Here is a 19,126-nt window from a genome sequence, read left to right as displayed (position 1 = left end):
TGTGTTTCTCTTTTTCATTTGAAGAATTATGTGGTTCCCAGGAGTACTAACAATGGGAATAGTATTGAATCGTTGTACCATCTTTTTTATAAAATGGGAGGAATGAATTTGATGCCTTTGGCTATAGCAGTGGTTATCAAACGGGTTAGTTTGCTTGCTTCAGTTGACCTGGGGCAGATTTAAAAAAAATGTGTTTATTTATTTAGAATATTTTCCCATGGTTACATAATTCATATTTTCCCTCTGCTCTTCCCTCCTCGGAGCTAACAAGCTATTCCACTGGGTTATACATGTATCATTATTCAAGGCCCATTTCCATATTATTATTATTTGCAATAGAGTGATCATTTAATGCCAAAACCTCCAATCATATAGCATTCTTTCTCATAATATTGTCCTGGATCATTGCATTATTGCTAGTAGAAAAGTCCATTACATTTGATTATGCCACAATGTATGTCTCTGTGTATAAAGTTCTCTTGGTTCTCCTCCTTTCACTCTACATCAGTTCCTGGAGGTCTTTCCAGTTCACGTAGAAATCCTCCAGTTCATTATTCCTTTTAGCACAATAGTATTCCATCACCAATAGATACCACAATTTGTTCAGCCATTCCCTAATTGAGGGACACACCCTCATTTTCCAATTTTTTTCCACCACAAAGAGCACAGCTACAAATATTTGTGTACAAGTTTTTTTTTCCTTATTATCTCTTCAAGGTACAAAACCAGCAGTGGTATTTTTTTTCTTGAAAAATTTTATTTAATTAATTTAGAATATTTTTCCATAGTTACATGATTCATGTTCTTCCCCTCTCCTCCTCCCACCCTCCTCCTGTAGCCAATGAGCAATTCTACTTGATTTTACATGTGTCATTGATCAAGACCTATTTCCATATTATTTGCGTTAGGGTGATCGCTTAGAGTCTACATCACTGGTCGTATCCCCATCAAACCATGTGATCAAGCAGTTGTTTCCTACAGTTCTTCCTCTGAATGTGGTTAGTGTTCTTTCTCATAAGTCCCTCAGAATTGCTCCGGATCATTGCATTGCTGCTAGTAGAGAAATCCATTACATTCAGTTGTACCACAGTGTATCAATCTCTGTGTACAATGTTTTCCTGGTTCTGCTTCTTTCATTCTGCATCAGTTCCTAGAGGTCATTCCAGTTCACATAGAAACCTTCCAGTTCATTATTCCTTTTAGCACAATAGTATTCCATCACCAACAGATACCATAATTTGATCATCCATTCTCCAATTGGAGAAATTGCCCTCATTTTCTAATTTTTTTGCTACCACAAAGAGCACACAGCTATAAATATTTTTGTCCAAGTTTTTTCCTTATTATCTATTTGAGTTACAAACCCAGCAGTGATATGACTGAATCAAAGGGCAGGCATTCTTATAAAGCCCTTTGAACATAATTCCAAATTTCCCTCCAGAATGGTTGGGTCAATTCACAACTCTACCAGCAATGTATTGGTGTCCCAATTTTCCACGTCCCTTCCAACGTTTATCACTTTCTTTTGCTGTCACATTGGCCAATCTGCTAGGTGTAAGGTGGATGGGGAAACTTTCTTAACATTTAACTAATGATTTTGTGAGGAAGAGAATTAAGTGTGACCTTCAGTCAGGGTACCTCATCAAATATTTAAATGCCTCAATAAAAGAGGAATTTAGCAATGAGGTAAAAAGCTATGCATCCATTTATGTCTGTCCTCTTCTCATTTGACCAGTAAAATAAAAATTGACTGGAGCCAAACTGACTAGTGTCCATCTTTATGGTTTGACAATTGCTCATTAGTTCCTGGGAGAACCAATTTAGAATGTATTCTGAAGTAAGATCTCCATCAGTTTTAAAATCAGTACCTAGTTGAAATAAAACAAGTACATCAGGCAAGGGGGTTTTTAGTCACCACCATGGCTTTAGCCTCAAAACTTTTTATGAGGGGGAGAGGTTCTTAACTTAATCTGCTGAATTGGCATTTGTTTTCATGAATAAAGCAACCAGGTTGTTTTCCTTGAATGTAGCAAGAAGATTTGGCCCTAGAGGCTCTGTTAGTATTAGTCTCCTGAATGAAACATTATCTTATGTTCTGTGCCACTGTAACCATCACTTGAGCAGCATTGTCTTAGTACCATAATGCCTTTTAAACCAAATTGGTAAGATTGGTTACTTAAGTCAGAGGAAGAGAGCTGATGAAGTCATTTAGAATTTAGAATGTAGAGAGAAGATAATTGAAGTGCACATAAGAGTTAGAGGATAGTAATGTAGCAAAGGAAACTGAGGTACATTAGGATAAATTAAGAGAAGAATCACAAAAGAAGTATATCACGAAAACCTAGAAAAGAGAAAATCCAGGCAGAGAGAGAGTGGTCTTTTTCAAATTATGCAGGGAGAAGAAAAAGATCAAGAAAAGACCATTAAATCTGGCAATTAAGAGAGGTAGTGACTTTGGGGACATCAATTTCAAGGTTGAAAAGCCAGATAGCAAAGGATTTAAGAGAGTGAAAAGAATAGAAGTGGAGGCAATGAATGTAGACAACTTTTTTCTAGAAATTTGGGTGAGAAATTGAAAATAAAGTGTAAGGGTTTGAGGAAGGTTTTTTTTAATGGATAGGGGAGTCTTGGGCATCGTTATAGAAAGCAGGAAAAGGGGCCATTAAATGATTAAATTAAAGATTGGGGGAAAGTGGTGTTTGTGGAGCAGACTGTTGGAGAAAACAAAGTGGGATAGAAAAGAATTTTACCTTTATTAGGAGAAAGTCCATTTGAGAATGAAATAATGGAGGAAAGGATGATGGGATAATATTATGGTGCTCTGGGATATGGCAAAGGAGGTTATGGTAAATGGCCTCTTTTTTATTTAGTAAGTACTAGTTAGCTGAAAGGCTTGAAGAAAAAGGAGAAATGTAAAGTGTACCTAACCCTAGATTACTTGCTTCCTTACACACCTGCATCCTTAATTCCTATTCAAGTACTTCAGTGTGAAACTGGAAGAAATGAAGCAATTGTGTCTCCTACAAATTTATATTATCTGATTTCAACTGGATCTTTACTACAGCAAAGCAATCCTTCTATTCTTCTCTCAGTTCTCTGTCTTGTTTACCACAACAGTTGTTCCAAACCTTCTCATTTCTTCTCTAAACTCTGTTGCCAGATAGCTTAGATTCAGATTATGAAAGTTTTCATTACTAAACAATGGAAGTTATATTTGCTTCTGAAATACAAAGGAAGCTATTAGAGTTTGCTGAGTAGGGGGAGTAACATAGACTATGCTTTAGAAAAACCACTGACCTCTATATTGTAGAGAGATCAAATTGGGGTGAGACTTGGAATAGGAAGACCAGTTGAGGACATTTATTAAAATAGCCTGGGGGCAAAGTTGGTTCTGAGATTGGAAAGAAGGTGGCAAATGCTGCAAATATGTGGAAGTATATTATCCACATCTGGCAGTTGGTTGGAGGGAGAGTAGGATGAAAGAGAGTGAAGGGTTAAAGAATAAATGGATGGAATAGTCATGCCCATCTGAGAGCAGGCTTTATTTTTCCTAAATAGTCATATGTACGATATATGAGGGAGAAAATCTTGGATATTTTGCTAATGACTATTGTTATGAAATTATAATTTAGGGTTGACTAATTTATGGAAGGCCTTTCTTTGGAGTTGGTCTTTCTGTATACTGATGCTGCTTAGATTTTCATTAGCTTTAATGTCATATAATAACTCTTTACATAAAGCAATTACATTTGATCTTAGTGTATGCTTAGAATGAAATTAGTTTCATTAAGAATATTTGGTTACTTTAATATTTTTTTACTGAATAACTCTTACTTTCCTTTTTAAAATCAATACTGTGTATTGATTCTAAGAAAAAGAGTAGGAAGAGCTAGGCAATGGGAGTTAAGTGACTTTGCCCAGGGTCACACAGCCAGGAACTGTCTGAGGCTGTATTTGAACCCAGAGCCTCCTATCTTCAGGCCTGGCTTTCTATCCACTGAGCCATCCAAATGCTCGCTGGTCACTTTAATCTTAATTCCTACCTTACATTAGTTATAGTTGATACTGCTAAAGAAAATATTAACCAAATGTTTACCAAAGCTTTGCAGATTTTGAAATTATTAATATTGTAAAAGATTTTTTATGTTAATTGATATTAATTAATTTGATACTAATTGATATTGCATTTAAAATGCCTTTTCAAGAGTAATGAAATTATTTTTGAACTTATCATCTTCTATTCTTTAAAATTAAATCTACATGAAAAACACAAAGTAGACTAAAATTCAAGATGTATCATCACAGACAGTCATCTACTGTGAAGAGAACTGTGTTTTATCTTCATAGCTTAGAAGTAACTTGTTTGGGAGATGGCCTTTCAGCTTCATACTTGCTCTTTTGAATTATGAAGTAGCAGTTATATCTTCAACTACCTTGTCTGTCTGAAGGCAGTTATATACTTTAAAAAATTTTTTTTAGTTTCTTTTTTTTAATTTGACTTCCAGATTCTTTCCCTTCCTCCCAGTCCTCCACTACCCTTTCAGTAGGCAAGCAGTATATATCAATTATTTATGTGAAGTCCTGCAAAACATTTCCATATTGTGTACATACACACATGAAACATAAGGAAAGTTTTATATATATATATACACACACACACACACACACACAAATAAATATATACTCATCATTTCAGAAGGTGGATAGCTTTTTTTCATCATGGGTCTTTTGGAACTGGAAGACAGAGAAAGAGAAAACAGCCAATGAAACAGCCCAGGGCGACAAAGAGCTACAAGAAGAACTTTTTGCATCAAGGAATAGGGTTTACTGAACTCAAGAGAAAAGTACTAGCAGTTTAGAGAAGAACCCTGTAGAGAGACCTGCCTGTGTAGCAGTCACTTCATCTCTCCCTTCCTCCTGCCCAGGGGATTTTCAGAGGAAAGAAAGGACATAGAGTACTAGCACCATGAGTTACACTGGTCACATATACTTCACTACCAAGTGGTGCTCACTCTGGCCAGATGCTGAACATTTTAGTGAGACACCCCATCTCTCTCCCACCCCCACCCCCCAGTTTATGGGGAAAATATTTTGTAGATATTACTCTTAAACTATCCAAACAATTATGTTGCTTTAATCTAATTGTGCCTATTGGTTTACTATTAAAGTTAGACTAACTAGTACAGACTTTTGAGCTCTAGTGTTAGGAGTGTAAACTCACAAAATACCCTAGTCCTTGGAGATAGTATTCATCCTGGACACCCTACCTAAAAACCTGTGAATGTCTCAGAAGGGGTGCTAGACATATGTCATCTCAAATCAAGTCTCAAACCAACCCCATGAAGCAGGAACTATAAGATTGTCTTCCATATTCATACTTAATAAAACCCAATAAATTGTTTGGAAATTTTCATCTTTTCTTTTACAAATACTGAAAGGTTATGGAGTCCCAGGTTAGAAAGTGATAGAATTTGAACCCCAGTCTTTCATATTCTAATTTAGAACTCGCCAATATATCACATATCTCTCTAAATCACTAAGATTACTTGATTTTAAAGTTATAGTTATTTTGGCCATTTTTCCCCATTGACATTAAGTATGAAGCATGTTAATATGAATACAAAGAGTTAAATTGTGGAGTTGTGTGTAGAGATACTCTTTCAGAACCCTTTTGAGGGTGATTTATCTAGTCTGGTTCAAAATGGAATCACATTTCTGATGTAATTGTTTTCCTATGATTAAGTTAGAGAACTTTTTGGTGAGATATTGCCAATAGCTAGATATTGTCCTAAGTGAAAGGGTGCCACCCTCCTCAGTATAGCACCTAATACTGGCATTTCTTACTCACAGGCTAACATTTCCCTTTATAATAATTAGTACAAGGTCATATTTGTGTTGAAGAAGGAATTTGATAGGATCCCTCCTTTACATATTTTTTCCAACAGTTTATGTAGTATTAGAAGTAATTTTTCTTTAAATATTTCATATGTTTTAATAACCCATCTGGTCCTGGGATGTTTTTCTTCCAGAGTTCATTTGTGTCTTACTCAATTTCTTTTTTTAAGATCACATTATTTGTGTTCTATTTCGTATTCTCTTAATCTGGACAATTTATGTTTTCATAAATATTCTCTCATTTCATTTAGATGTTTAATTTTTTAGCATATAATTAGTCAAGAGAATGCTTTAAAATTGCTTTTATTTCTTCATTGATTTTGAATTCATCATTTTTATTTTCTATATTGATAATTTGGTTTTCTTTTTTGTTAATCAAATTTGTTAATGACTCATCTATTTTTTGTTTTTTTAAACTGTTCTTAATTTTACTTATTAATTAGTCTTTCCAGTTTTGTTAATCTCTTGATTTTTTAGGATTTCTATTTTGACCTTTAATGGGTCTTAATTTGTTCTTTTCTTTTTTGTTCTAGTTCTTTTAAGTTGAGTTCTAGTTCTTTACAGTTGTGAGTTCAATTTATTGATCTGATCTTTTTCTCTTTTATTGATAAATGAGTTTAGAAATAAAAATTAACCCTGATTGTTTCTTTAGCTATATCCCATAAATTTTAATATGTGGTCTCCTTTTATTGGCATTATTTTTAATAAAATTGATGTGTTCCTAGAATTTGTTCTTCGATGCACCCATTTGGTAGTATTAGATTATTTAGTGCCCAATTAATTTTTAGTCTTTACTTCAAAGTCCTTATTTTAAAATGTAATTTTCATTGCAGTGTGGTTGGTAAAAATATCTGTATTTGTTTGTGAGATTCTTACGCCTAAATACAAGATCAGTTTTGTGAATGTGTTAGTCTGCACACCTGAGAAATAATTATACTCCTTTCTGTTCCCATTCAGTGTTCTCCAGAGGCTAAGTTGATGTAGCTTTTCTAAATTTGTATTTAGGTCCTTAACTTCTTTCTTATTTATCTTGGTCTCAGAGGACTAGATTTAAGTCCCTTATTATTGTAGTTTTACTGTTTTATCCTTCTTATAACTCATTTAGTTTTTCAATGTTCAAGAATTTAGACACTGTGCCAGTTTGTTCATTAATGTTTAGTATTCATATGAATTCACTGTCTGTGGCACTTTTTAGCAAAATGTAGTTTCCCAGTTTATCTGTTTAAATTAGGTTTATTTTTTCTTTTCCTGAGAGCATGATTGCTACCTCATCCTTTTTAACTTTGAGAATAATAGTCTATTGTATTCTGCTCCAGACCTTTATTTTAACTCTGTAGTAAACACTGGGTTAACTCTTAAGTTAAACACACTTTCAAATATGTTTCTTAAAACCAACATGTTGTTGGATTCTGGTTTTTAATCCATTCTGCTCTCTTTTCCTGTTCATCCCATTAAGAGTTTTGATGACTGTATTTCCCTCCATCCTCTTCTCTTATACTTTTCATTCTCTTTTCATCCCTCCCATCCCTTGAAGAGTGTTTTGCTTCTGTCTAATTCTCCCTTAATCTATCTCTCTCTTATTTTTCTCTTTTCCCTTAACTCCTTTCATTCCTATTTTCTTGTGGGCAAGATGTAATAATCTACTCAACTATGTTTGTATGTATGTATGTTCTTCCCACCTGTAATTAATTCATATGTGAGTGAAGTTCAAGTGCTGTCCAGTCCCTCTCCTACTCCCTGCAACTGCCTTCTCTTTGTTGGATAAACTTGTTTTTATGCACCCTATTTATATGTATTAATTTTCCCTACTTATCTTCTCTCTTCTTCTCCCAAGGCATGCCTCTTGACTACCCATTCTCTTTCTTTTGAAATTGTCTTAAATACAAAAGAATCACAATGGGGTCCTCTGTTATTAGACTTTTTTGTGACCCCTGGTAATAAAGGTCTGAGGGGCTTTATGTATCTTCTGACATAACAATGTAAACAGTTTAACCTTATAATGTTTACCTTTTTACTCTTCTTTTGGCTCCTATGTATATTAATTTTTTTTCTTCAGGAATGTTGGAAGTCCTCTGTTTCATTAAAGATTAATTTTTTTTCTTTGTAGGACTATACTCAGTTTTGCTGAGTAAGTTATTCTTGGTTGTAAGCCTAGATCTTTGCATTCTGGAATATCATATTCCAAGTTCTTTGCCTCTTTTTAGTGATGCTGCTAAATCTTATATGATCCTGATTGTGATTCCTCAATATTCGAATTCTTTTTCTGGCTAATTGAAGATTTTTTCCTTTACCTAGGAGTTCTGGTCTTTGGTTTTAATATTCTAAGTTTGCATTTTATGGTTTCTTATATAATCAGCCTATCAAAGGTGAAAACTCAGTTTGAAGAAATCCTAGACACTTTTGTTAATAAGAGATGTAAGCTGAGGGTAAATAAGTCCTTAATAATTTGAAGTGATTTGAGCCATTGGATAAAATCAGTTGATGTTGCAAAAGGATTATATTGGGGATTGAAAGAAAGACTTCTAGATACCTTTGACCTATGCATATTGTAGAAAAGATTCCAAAATCAAGACAGTCAAGCTTCAGGAACACCTTGATAAAGCAGATTCCTTGTGTCTATACTAGAAGCATATAGGAAGGTGGTAGGGAATGATCCTATTGTGTTGCCATCTCCCACTTGACCATTAATAAAGAATGTATAACTAGAAGCTTAGAAAGGAAGGACAAATTGGACACAACCAAGAAAGTCAGTTTTAGGGTGTAGGACCTCTTCAGGTAGAATTGTAGCTATGGACTTTACAAAGGCACTGACTTTTGGAGCACAGTAAAATACAGTACCTCAGGAGATTTTTGTGAGGACTACACACAAGCGAGAAAGGACTCTTATATCCAAAAAAAAAAAATCTATGACTTATCCTTGTACTGCCAGTGTTCTTTATATTTGAGCCCACTCTTCCCAGGAACTTTGTGTGCACAAAAAGAGAATGTACTTTTGGATTCAAAGAGATTGCCTCAATCGGAGGATTGTAGAAATTTGTAGCTGAATAAGATCAAAGGAAAAAATAATTTAGAACTGGACCCCACAATATGGAGTCACATCATTAAGGGCTTTATGAAGTAGAAGAGTTCCTGTTATGTCTTAGGAGCACTGAAGTTTCTTGAGCAGAAGAGGAACATGGTCAGACTGGGACTTTAAGAATATCAGTTGTCATCTGTGTGGATTGGACTGGAAGATGCACACCAATTAGGAGGCTATTGAAATTGGAGGGGGAAGTTGATGAAATTTTCAATGGGGAAGTGATGAAAATATGCCTACCAGACATTTCCAGATACGGCCGCCTCTACTCAAGTTACTTTCAAGGGTTATTTCCCAAAATAAGCATTTCTTCATGCCTTTTAGATAATTTATGTTGTAGTCTCGCTGACCTTTTTTTGTTCATCTTCAATGTCATTTCTATCTGGTGACTGAAACTTTAAAACAGGGATTCTTAGTCTCGGGTCCATGAACTCATATATAGATATAAAATAACTATTAGCATAATTTCCTTTATAAGCCTATGTATTTTGCTTTATGCCTTGTAAAGCATTGTTCTGAGAAGAGGGGAATAGGTTTCAATCAGATGTTGCCCTTTTTTGTAACTCCAGTGCTTAACATAGTTCCTGGTGTGTAATAAGTGCTTCTTGATTCAGTGTAACAAAGAAGTTTATGACACAAAAAGGTTAAGATATCCCCTACATGAAAGCATCACTTTAGCTATATCATATGCTCAACAACTTGAAAGACACTGATGACAGCAATTCACAGTATTTTTAATGAAATTTCATGCTTCATTGAAACACTGTGAATATCTTCATTATTAGAAGCCATCTTCTATTGGACCTGGTAAATATCATCAGATTCCTTTTTGTCTGAATATATTATCTTAATTCATGAGATTTTTGCTGGGTTTTTTTTGTTGTTGTTGTTGAATTTTTTTTAAAAATGCAATAGTTAATTAACACTATTACTTGTTCTTATGCCAATCTTCCTTTAATTTTTTATTTATTTCTTGCCTGTTAAGGACTTGAGAAGTGAGTCCATTTGCCTAGCATCTATAAAAAGTTGGTATTTTTTGTTGACACTACTAATTTAAATATTTTATATTCATTATTTCTTAAGAGTTTTTTTATTTTTACAATCTTTCCTTAGTCTCATTTTACACAAACTCAATGCATACAAATTTAGTTATTGGTAATTGAAAAAATTAAGGCAGAAAATATGTAAAGTAAAAATTTTTAAATGACATGCTAAATCTACACCACTTTCCCAAGTGTCATAGAGCCTGAATAGCAGTTCAACCAGTCATACTCTTTCTCACTCTGAGAGGCATTAGTGTAAATCATTACATTGTTTTACATGAATCATCAGTTCCCCATCAGTCTTATTAACCCAGAGTTCTTACTTTTGACAAGTCATGTCCATGTCAGAATAATGCTTCTTTGTTTCATTAATGCTATTAATTTTTTAATAATGACCCTAAAGTACTAAAGTAGTGATGTTGGTAATTTCTAATTAGCTTAAGAAAAGTCATATAAAGTACCTAGGTATATTTATATAAGAAGCACTTATTCAATAATGGGGTTCACTCTTAAGTGTTAATTTCAACTTAATTTTAGAAGTAGTGGTTATTTAAAAATGAGGCCCGACTACATTTATTTTCTGGTATATATAGATATAGTGAGCAATGATAACCTAGCACCTAAGTGGATTTTCATATTGAAGATAAAAATGAAAACTTTATTTTAGGACTTAATGGTTCATTTTGGAAGACTATTGATAAAACATGTGTCTCTGTGTATCTTTTTCTTCTTATGTATATATTTAATATATCCATATATTATGTGTATTATATATTATGTCACAAGTTTCCTAGGGCTTAATAATTTCATCATTATCTGAGTTAGGTCCGATGAATTAATGAAGTTCATTAATTTTATTAATGACCTGGACAAAGGAATAAATTAAGAAAATGTTCATTAAAATTGTACTAAATTAAGTGAGTTTAATTCTCAAGAATAGTGAAATAAAATATAAAATTATCTTACGTGTTTGGGAGAAAATATTGTACAAAGCAAGATAAAATCAAGATGGCATATTTATTTTCCCGTTTTTTTTGGACCAGGCTTGTGATTTCAGTAATAGTAGTAGTAGTAGTAGTAATGTTGGTGTTTAGCATTTATATAGTACTTTCAAGTTTTGCAAATGCTTTAAAAATATCTCATTTTATTCTCACAACAATGCTGGGAGGTAGATACTATTATCCTATTTTTACAGCTGAACCTGAGGAAAACATTAAATGAAATGCTCAACATCATATATAGTGTCTGAGGTTAGCTTTTAATTCAGGTTCTCTTAAAATCCAGTATTGTGTATTATATCATCTAACTGACTAGGGAGCTCTGAAAGAGGAAATTTCCTCTCCAAATGCAGATCTATACTGTCTATGCAATTTACAGGATTAGTTGCCTGGTTCAATAGGTCAGTAGTGAAATTTGAATCCTTATCTTTGTGACACAGAGACCAACTTTTTATCCATTCCCCTATTTGTCTTATTTGCTATTAGCACCTTTAATTAGTAACTTATCTTTGCCTTTTTTCCACTAATAAATCCCTCTGCCTTGTAACAAAGAAAAATTTAATTGAAATTAAGGTCAACAAATCAATTTTCTCTGAAAGAACATGCACTTTTAGTCCCCCACTTTTCTACAAGGAATAAGGGTAAGGGTAAGGAGACAAAAAAAAATAACACATAAATCTTGGCAAGGTATATATACAAAAGAAAAAGTTCTGATAATCATGGTTGACCATGAACTGAATATGGAGTTGTTTTTTTTGTTTGTTTTTTTGGTTTTTTTTTTGGTGTTTGTTATTGATTGGGAGGAAAGGCAACTGAATTCTGTGATTTGTTTAAAATTAATCTGAGGTTTAAGGAATAATCCAACCCATGTACATTGATTAGTCAACTTTTTTTAAGAGTACTCAGTTTACTAGTCATTGCCACCTCATTCTGCCTCCCCATTCCCCCTTAGAGATGAAGGTGTTTGAGAGGGATATGGTTAAGAGAAGGGAATAATGTGTAACACTGGGCAAGTCCCCAAGTTCTTACCATTCTTCTGCCTTGGAACTAATACTTAGATTCTAAAACAGAAGGCAAGGATTTTTGGGAACCCATTTTCAAGTATATGGAGAGAATTGTTTTTCAAAAGAATGAGAAATTGATTAGCCACTTTCTATGCTTGTGAGGAACAAATAATAGATATGTTAAAGCAACTGAGAATTTTGTTGGTTCAATCAGTCTATATAAGTCAAGCAGTTATTAAATGCCCATTATGTGCCAGGCACTGTGCTATTCAAGGGATACAAAAAAAGGGTAAAAAACCAGCCCCAATTTTCAAGAAGCTTACAGTCAGATGGGAGATACGACATGCAAACAAAACGTATGTCCAAACAAGATGTCTATAAGTAGCAGATAATCACAGAGGGAACCTTAATATCATTAAAGGATTCTCGTAGGAGGTAGAATTTTAGCTGGTACTTGAAGGAAAACCAGGAGGTAGAAATGAGGGAGAAAGTACCAGGTATGATGGCAGCCAGTAAAAATGCCTGAGTTGGGAAATACAGATTGTCTGGTGCAAGGGATAGGGAGCAATAAGGCCATGGTCTCTGGATTATGGGGAATATGTAGAGGTAAGTAAAAGGGTAAGGAGACTGATAAAATAGGAATGTGTCAGGTTCTAAAGCACTTAAATTTGACACAAAATTTTTTTATCTGCTTCTAAGGTATATCGGATTGTTGAGTAGGGTATGATATACTTATAAGAACTATGGAATTTGGATAAGACACTAGAATAAATTCCTCTAAGGAGGTTTTGGAACATCATCACAAGATCCTTTTTTGAATGCTGTAGGATGTTTCCCTAATCCAGTGATATTGAGGTCCCTTCTACCTATATTTCCTCCATTGACTTTGAGGCACGTGCGCATGCATGCATGTGTGTGTGTAAAGTTTTGTATATATGTATGTCCTTATAGACACACGCATTCCATTTAAACTTCAGCCAATCATTAAGCATTTATCAGATAACGATTATATGCTGAGGGCTGTGTTAGGTACTAGAAACTCAAAGACAAAACTAAAACTGCCCAAGGAGTTTACATTCTTTCAGGGAAAATAATATGTAAACATATGTATATAAATAAAACTAAATAAATACAAGATAATTGGGGGGAAGAAAAGAGGGGGAGTAAAGGCATGTAGGAGGTAGCATTTGATCTGTGTTGAAAAGGAAACAGGGTTCTAAGAAATGGAGGTTAGGGGGTACATTTCAGGCATGGGGAAGGGTGGAGCTGGGCAACAGCATATTAGTAGTTGATGTAGTATCATGTGTGAAGAATAGCAAGGTCAAAACCAAAGAGTACATGAAGGAGTAATGTAAAATAAGCCTTGAAAAGATAGGTTGAAGCCAAGTTATTAAAGGATTTTAACTGCCATGCAAAAGAGTTTCAGTTTTATTATAAAGCAAAAAAAAAAAGAAAAGGTTCCATTGAAACCAATGAACAGGGGAATAATCTAATATTCAATTAGGAATATCATATTGCCAGTTGTGGAAGATAGATTAGAGGAAGAGAGGAGAGACTTGAGGCAGGAAGACCAATTAAGAGATGCTAAGGAGGCAATAGCCTAGTCAAGTGATGAAGAGGGCTTTCATTTGATGAAAGAAAGTGATAAATGACCTTTATTCTTTATTTTTTTTATTATTAACATTTTGAAAAATAGCTAAGATGGAAATCTGTTTTTACATGCTTTTACATGTATAATGGATATGTTAATTGTCTTCTCAATGGGTGGGGGAAAGGACATGAGGGAGGGAGAAATTTGGAACTCGGTAAAATTAAGTACACTAAAAAATAAATAATATTTGCTTAAAAAGAAGAAAGTAGTGAATGAGTGAGATTTTTATGGAAATAGAATCAATAAGAGTTAACAACTGATTGGGCCTGTCAAGTTGAAATATCTCCAGGACACAAAATATGTGGAATGTTCCTTTATCCCTGTACTCCTTGGTTTTAACATAAAACTACCAGATTTTTAGAGCTGGAAGAAGCCTTAGAGAACTTCACACATCCAGCCCTTCTACTTTCCCTGCCTCCCCAACTCTCCCATTTTTTAGGTAAGGAAACTATGGTTCCAAAAATTAAATGATATGGCCAAGACCACAGATGGTGACAAAAGTTAAAGCACTTGTAATAGAACCCATGTATTTTGATGGCTAAGTGCTCTTTCCATTTTACTGCACTGCCTTTCTTATGTGTACTCCTGAAAAAGAATGCTCCCAAAGAATTATTTCCTAATAAAAAGTGTCCCCAAATTTTACTAAGAATATATAGAAAAGTTGTTGTGGGTTAAAAATAAAATATTGAACTTAAAAAAAAGGGAAATGCATTGTGTTAATTTATAAAATGTCCTTCTTCATGCAGTATGAACCACGAGGACCAGGCAGGCCATTGTACCAAAGAAGAATTTCATCTAGTTCAGTACCACCTTGTTCTGAAGAGTTAAATACTCCTCAAGACAGTCTTGCTCAGTGTAAAGAGCATCAGGACCATAATAACCGATCTTCTTTCAACTATTCATCACCGGAGTTGTGGGTAAATACCACCTCATCTGCTCCACCTCAGAACATTCCATGCAATGGATCCAGCAGAACAGCCCCACCCAGAGAATTGTTAGGTAAGGCAAAACTCTTCAACTTTCCACAACCTCCATATTTCATTGGCTTCCCTAGTCTTCTCTATTTTTATCTTCTTTCCCTTTGTTTTAAAATCACCATTTTTGGACAGTATCAAATCTGGTTCATTATACTTTAGAGAAGTAGAATATCTGCTTAAGGCAGGTTTCTAATTTATATGCATTGGATAAATGCAAAATATGCCAGTTCTTCCTTGGAAGCTGAAACCAGTTGGTTTCAGCCCTGTTACTGAAAGGATCAAGTTGCTGAAATCCAGGCAAGTATTTGAGTCAGAGATAACCTTGCCTTTTAGAATTCAGTAAAACATAATATAAATAAAAATTAATGAGAAAATAATAGATTCTTATAAAACCATAATTTATGATTGGCCATAATAGAAAGGTGGGACAGTTAGATAGCTAGTATAGTGGATGGAGTATATATATATATATATATATATATATATATATATATATATATATATATATATATATATAGTAGTAGTAGTAGTATATATATATAGTAGTCTCTCAGTGATCGAGAATGACTATTGTCTTTGTGCAGTTTCATCTATGGTGTACCCTCATATGGCTTTGGAGTCCAAAGGCTGAGGCGCAAATTTTGTGGCACGTGGGGCATGGGACTCCAGTTGTTATAGGAGGTGCGGTTGTGGCCTGGTGTCGGCGTTCACGCTCAGCGGCAAGACGTCAACGTCGCTCATCTTCAAAGGTGATGGCGGCATGGTTAATGTGGGTTTGCCAGCTGCTTCTGTCAGAGGCAGCAAGTTCTAGTTGCTTTGGTGTAATGCCAGCCCACTTCAAGTTTGACTTTAGCTGATCCTTGAATCTTTTCTTTGGTCGGCCTTGTTTCCTGAGTCCAGCTGACAGTTCACCGTAGAATACCTGTCTTGGTATTCGTTGTGGGTCCATGTGGATGACATGTCCAGACCATCGTAGCTGGGTTTTGAGGACCATGACTTCGATGCTGGTGGAGTTGGCTCTGTTGAGGACTTCCTGATTGGTGATTCGGTCCTGCCATCGGATCCTCATGATTGACTGGAGGGAGCGTTGGTGGAGTTGCTCCAGCTGTTTCATGTGCTTCCGGTACAGTGTCCATGTCTCACAACCGTACAGGAGCGAGCTGAGGACCACTGCGTTATACACTTTGAGCTTCGTCGCAGTGCTTACACCTCTGTGTTGGAGGACTTTGGAGCACAGCCACCCGAGTGCCTGGCTGACCTTTTGGATCCTGGCATTAATCTCGTAGTCTAAGGACCCGTCGTTGGCGATGGTGCTGCCCAGGTACTTGAAGGTGTTGACGTTAGAAAGCTGCGTGCTATCAATTGTAATGCACAGCTGGTTAGTTGGCCTCCCTGGTGCAGGTTGGAACAGCACCTCTGTTTTGCTGAGGCTGATAGTCAGGCCAAACAGTTTTGTTGCTGTGGAGAACCTGTCCACAATGGTTTGGAGATGATTTTCTTGGTGGGCCATGAGAGCACAGTCATCTGCGAAGAGAGCTTCCAGGATGAGTCTCTCTGTTGTCTTTGTTTTTTCAGTCAGGCAGCGAAGGTCAAATAGTGAGCCATCCAGGCGGTATTTGATGTAGACGCCCAGGTCTAGATCCATCATAGCATGTCATAATACTTGGGTGAAAAATAGGTTGAATAGTACCGGAGCGAGGACACAGCCTTGTTTCACGCCATTGGAGATGTTGAAGCGATCGGAAGTCTCTCCACCAGATAGGACTTCCCCTGTCATGTCGACATGAAAAAGCTGGATCAGTTTGACAAATTTTGCTGGGCAACCGAGCTTGCTGAGGATCACCCACAATGAGTCCCTGTTCACTGTGTCGAACACCTTTGTCAGGTCTATGAAGACAATGTAGAGACTCAGGTTCTGCTCAAGGCATTTTTCCTGCATTTGCCTCACCGTGAAGACCATGTCGATGGTGCTGCGATCTGGTTGGAAGCCACATTGTGATTCAGGCAGGTTCTGCTCTGAAACAGATGACATGAGTCTGTTGAGTATAACACAGGCAAGGATCTTTCTGGCAGTGGAGAGTAGTGAGATGCCTCTGTAGTTGTCACAGGCTGCTCGTGAGCCTTTGTTCTTGTATAGGGCTACGATGGAGGCATCTCTGAGTTCTGGGGGCATGTCTTCCTCTTCCCATATGCTGGTCAGTACTATGTGGAATGCCTGGAGCGCCTTTCCATTTAAGGCCTTATACACCTCGGTTGGGATCCCGTCTTTTCCAGGTGCCTTGCCTGCTCTCATTTGTTTAATGGCTTTTTGGACTTCCTCTATTGAAGGAGGGACATGAAGTTGTTCAATGGAGTGGTTTTGGGGGATCTGGTCAAGAGCGCTTTGGTCGACTGAAGAGGGTCGGTTGAGAAGCTGACTAAAGTGTTATTTCCACCTGTTGCTGATGCCTTTTTTATCATTTATGAGAGTGTCACCATCAGAAGATAGCAAGGGAGTGTTGGTGGGTTTTAATGGTCCATAGACAGTCTTGAGGGCACTGAAAAATTGTTTGTAGTTTTTCATATCAGCAAACCGCTGGATTTCTTCTGCCTTTTTTCCCCACCATTGGTCTTGCAACTTCCTGATCTCACGCTGCGCCATGGCTTGGAGAGACTTGAATCTGTCCTTTTTAGGAGCAGAGTTTGGGTTATTTTGCCACTCCATAAAGGCTTTGTTCTTCTCGCTCAATAGGTCTTCAATAGCAGTGTTGTTCTCGTTGAACCAGTCCTGGTGGTTGCGTTGTTTTGGGCCTAGGACTGCCTTTGATGTTTCCTTCACCGAGTCTCTGAACTGGTTCCATTTCTTGGTTGAGCTTCCAGTGAGTGGTCCATTGGCAGACAGATTGTTGTCCAGGCAGGACTGGAATGTTTGCAAATAAGATGGATCTCTAAGACGACTCATTGTAAAATGCGCGAACTGTCTGGGTGCTTTTTGGATGGCGAGGCGCAATGCACATTTGAAGAGTCGCTCTAACCAATCGGTGGTCTGTCCAGCATTCAGCTTCTCTCATGGCTCTGGTGATGTTTACATCCTGGATGTCTTGCCGGCTTACAATGATGTAGTCAATGAGATGCCACTGTTTTGATCTTGGGTGCATCCACGTTGTTTTATATTTGTTCACCATTCTGAACAGTGTTCGTGATGGTGAGTTCGAACTCTGAGCATTTGCTGAATAGCAGTAGGCCGTTGTTGTTCATTTTGCCCATGCCGTGTTTGCCGAGCACTACATCAGGACATTACTTGATAGAGAGAATACCCCAAGACCTGAGAGAAGAACAGCTCAAATCGGTAAAGAACTGGCGTGATATAACATCGACATCACAGCCTTAAGTGAAACACGCTTACCAGAAGAGGGATCACTCAGCAAACCCACCACTGGATACACCTTCTTCTGGAAAGGTAGAGCCTCAAATGAAGACAGAATCCACGGTGTTGGCCTGGCCATCAAGACCAATTTGCTCAAACAGCTGCCAGACTTGCCTGTGGGCATCAGCGAGAGGCTCATGAAGATCCGTTTGCCTCTCAGCAAAGACCTGTATGCCACAATCATCAGCGCATATGCCCCAACACTGACCAGCACAGAGGAGACCATTGAGCAGTTCTACTCTGACCTGAGTGCTGTCCTGCACTCAGTGCCCACAAATGACAAGCTGATACTACTGGGAGACTTCAACACCCGCATTGGCCAGGACCATGAAAGATGGAAAGGAGTACTCGGCAAACGCGGCGTGGGCAAAATGAGTGGATGGAGTACTAGGCCTGAAATCAAGACTCTTCTTCTAAATTAAAATAATGTCTCAGCCACTGTATCTGTGGGTACCCTGGGTAAGTCACTTGATCCTGTTTGCCTCAGTTCCTCATCTGTAAAGTGAGCTGGAGAAGGAAGTGGCAAACCACTAGTATTTTTGCCAAGAAATCCCTATATGGGGTCACAAAGAGTTGGACATGACTGAAAATGACTGAACATCAACCACAACAATAATAGAAAGGTAACAAGTTTGAGACAGAGAAAAACTTGGCATATGTATGATTCCCATATTCAAACAACCAATTAATTGGAAACAATTAAAAAATTGTATTTGACATCTTTCCATGAAATTTGAATATTAGTGTTATTTAATCTGTTCTTTTCTTTCCCTTTTAAATAATCACTTTAAGTGGCATTCATTTCTGCTCAACAGTGCTAACTAAAAGATGATTTTCTTCAAGTGGACATTTTTGCTTACATTATTTGCTAAACTAACCTCTAATTTGCAGCTAGAACAAAACTAAACATTACAATAACAGTTCTTTTCTCTAAGTATTGCAAATAACTAAGGAAGTTTTATGATAATTCATTTTCCCCTAGAATATAATAATGAGGGTCGAGATATATTTTTGAAACTGTGAAACTAAGTAATGATACTTTGGTCATAAATATTTTCTTCCTGGTCATAGCAACC

At 36.5% G+C, this 19,126-nt stretch overlaps 1 protein-coding gene across 6 annotated transcripts in view; it reads left to right on the top strand.

The window, feature by feature from the left end:
* Nucleotides 1-19,126, top strand: part of HELZ (helicase with zinc finger) — a 266,896-nt gene that overhangs the window by 237,272 nt on the left and 10,498 nt on the right. For all 6 annotated transcript variants that reach the window (XM_007482771.3, XM_007482772.3, XM_001379116.4 and 3 more), the window contains one exon: nt 14,414-14,666. In XM_007482771.3, the coding sequence (XP_007482833.1) occupies nt 14,414-14,666 (253 nt within the window). The remainder of the gene's footprint in view (nt 1-14,413; nt 14,667-19,126) is intronic.

This window comes from Monodelphis domestica, chromosome 2 (genome assembly GCF_027887165.1).
Source record: "Monodelphis domestica isolate mMonDom1 chromosome 2, mMonDom1.pri, whole genome shotgun sequence".
Lineage (NCBI taxonomy): Eukaryota > Metazoa > Chordata > Mammalia > Didelphimorphia > Didelphidae > Monodelphis > Monodelphis domestica.
The sequence above is the reverse complement of the archived record's forward strand: the minus strand, read 5'-3'. Positions and strand labels throughout refer to the sequence as shown.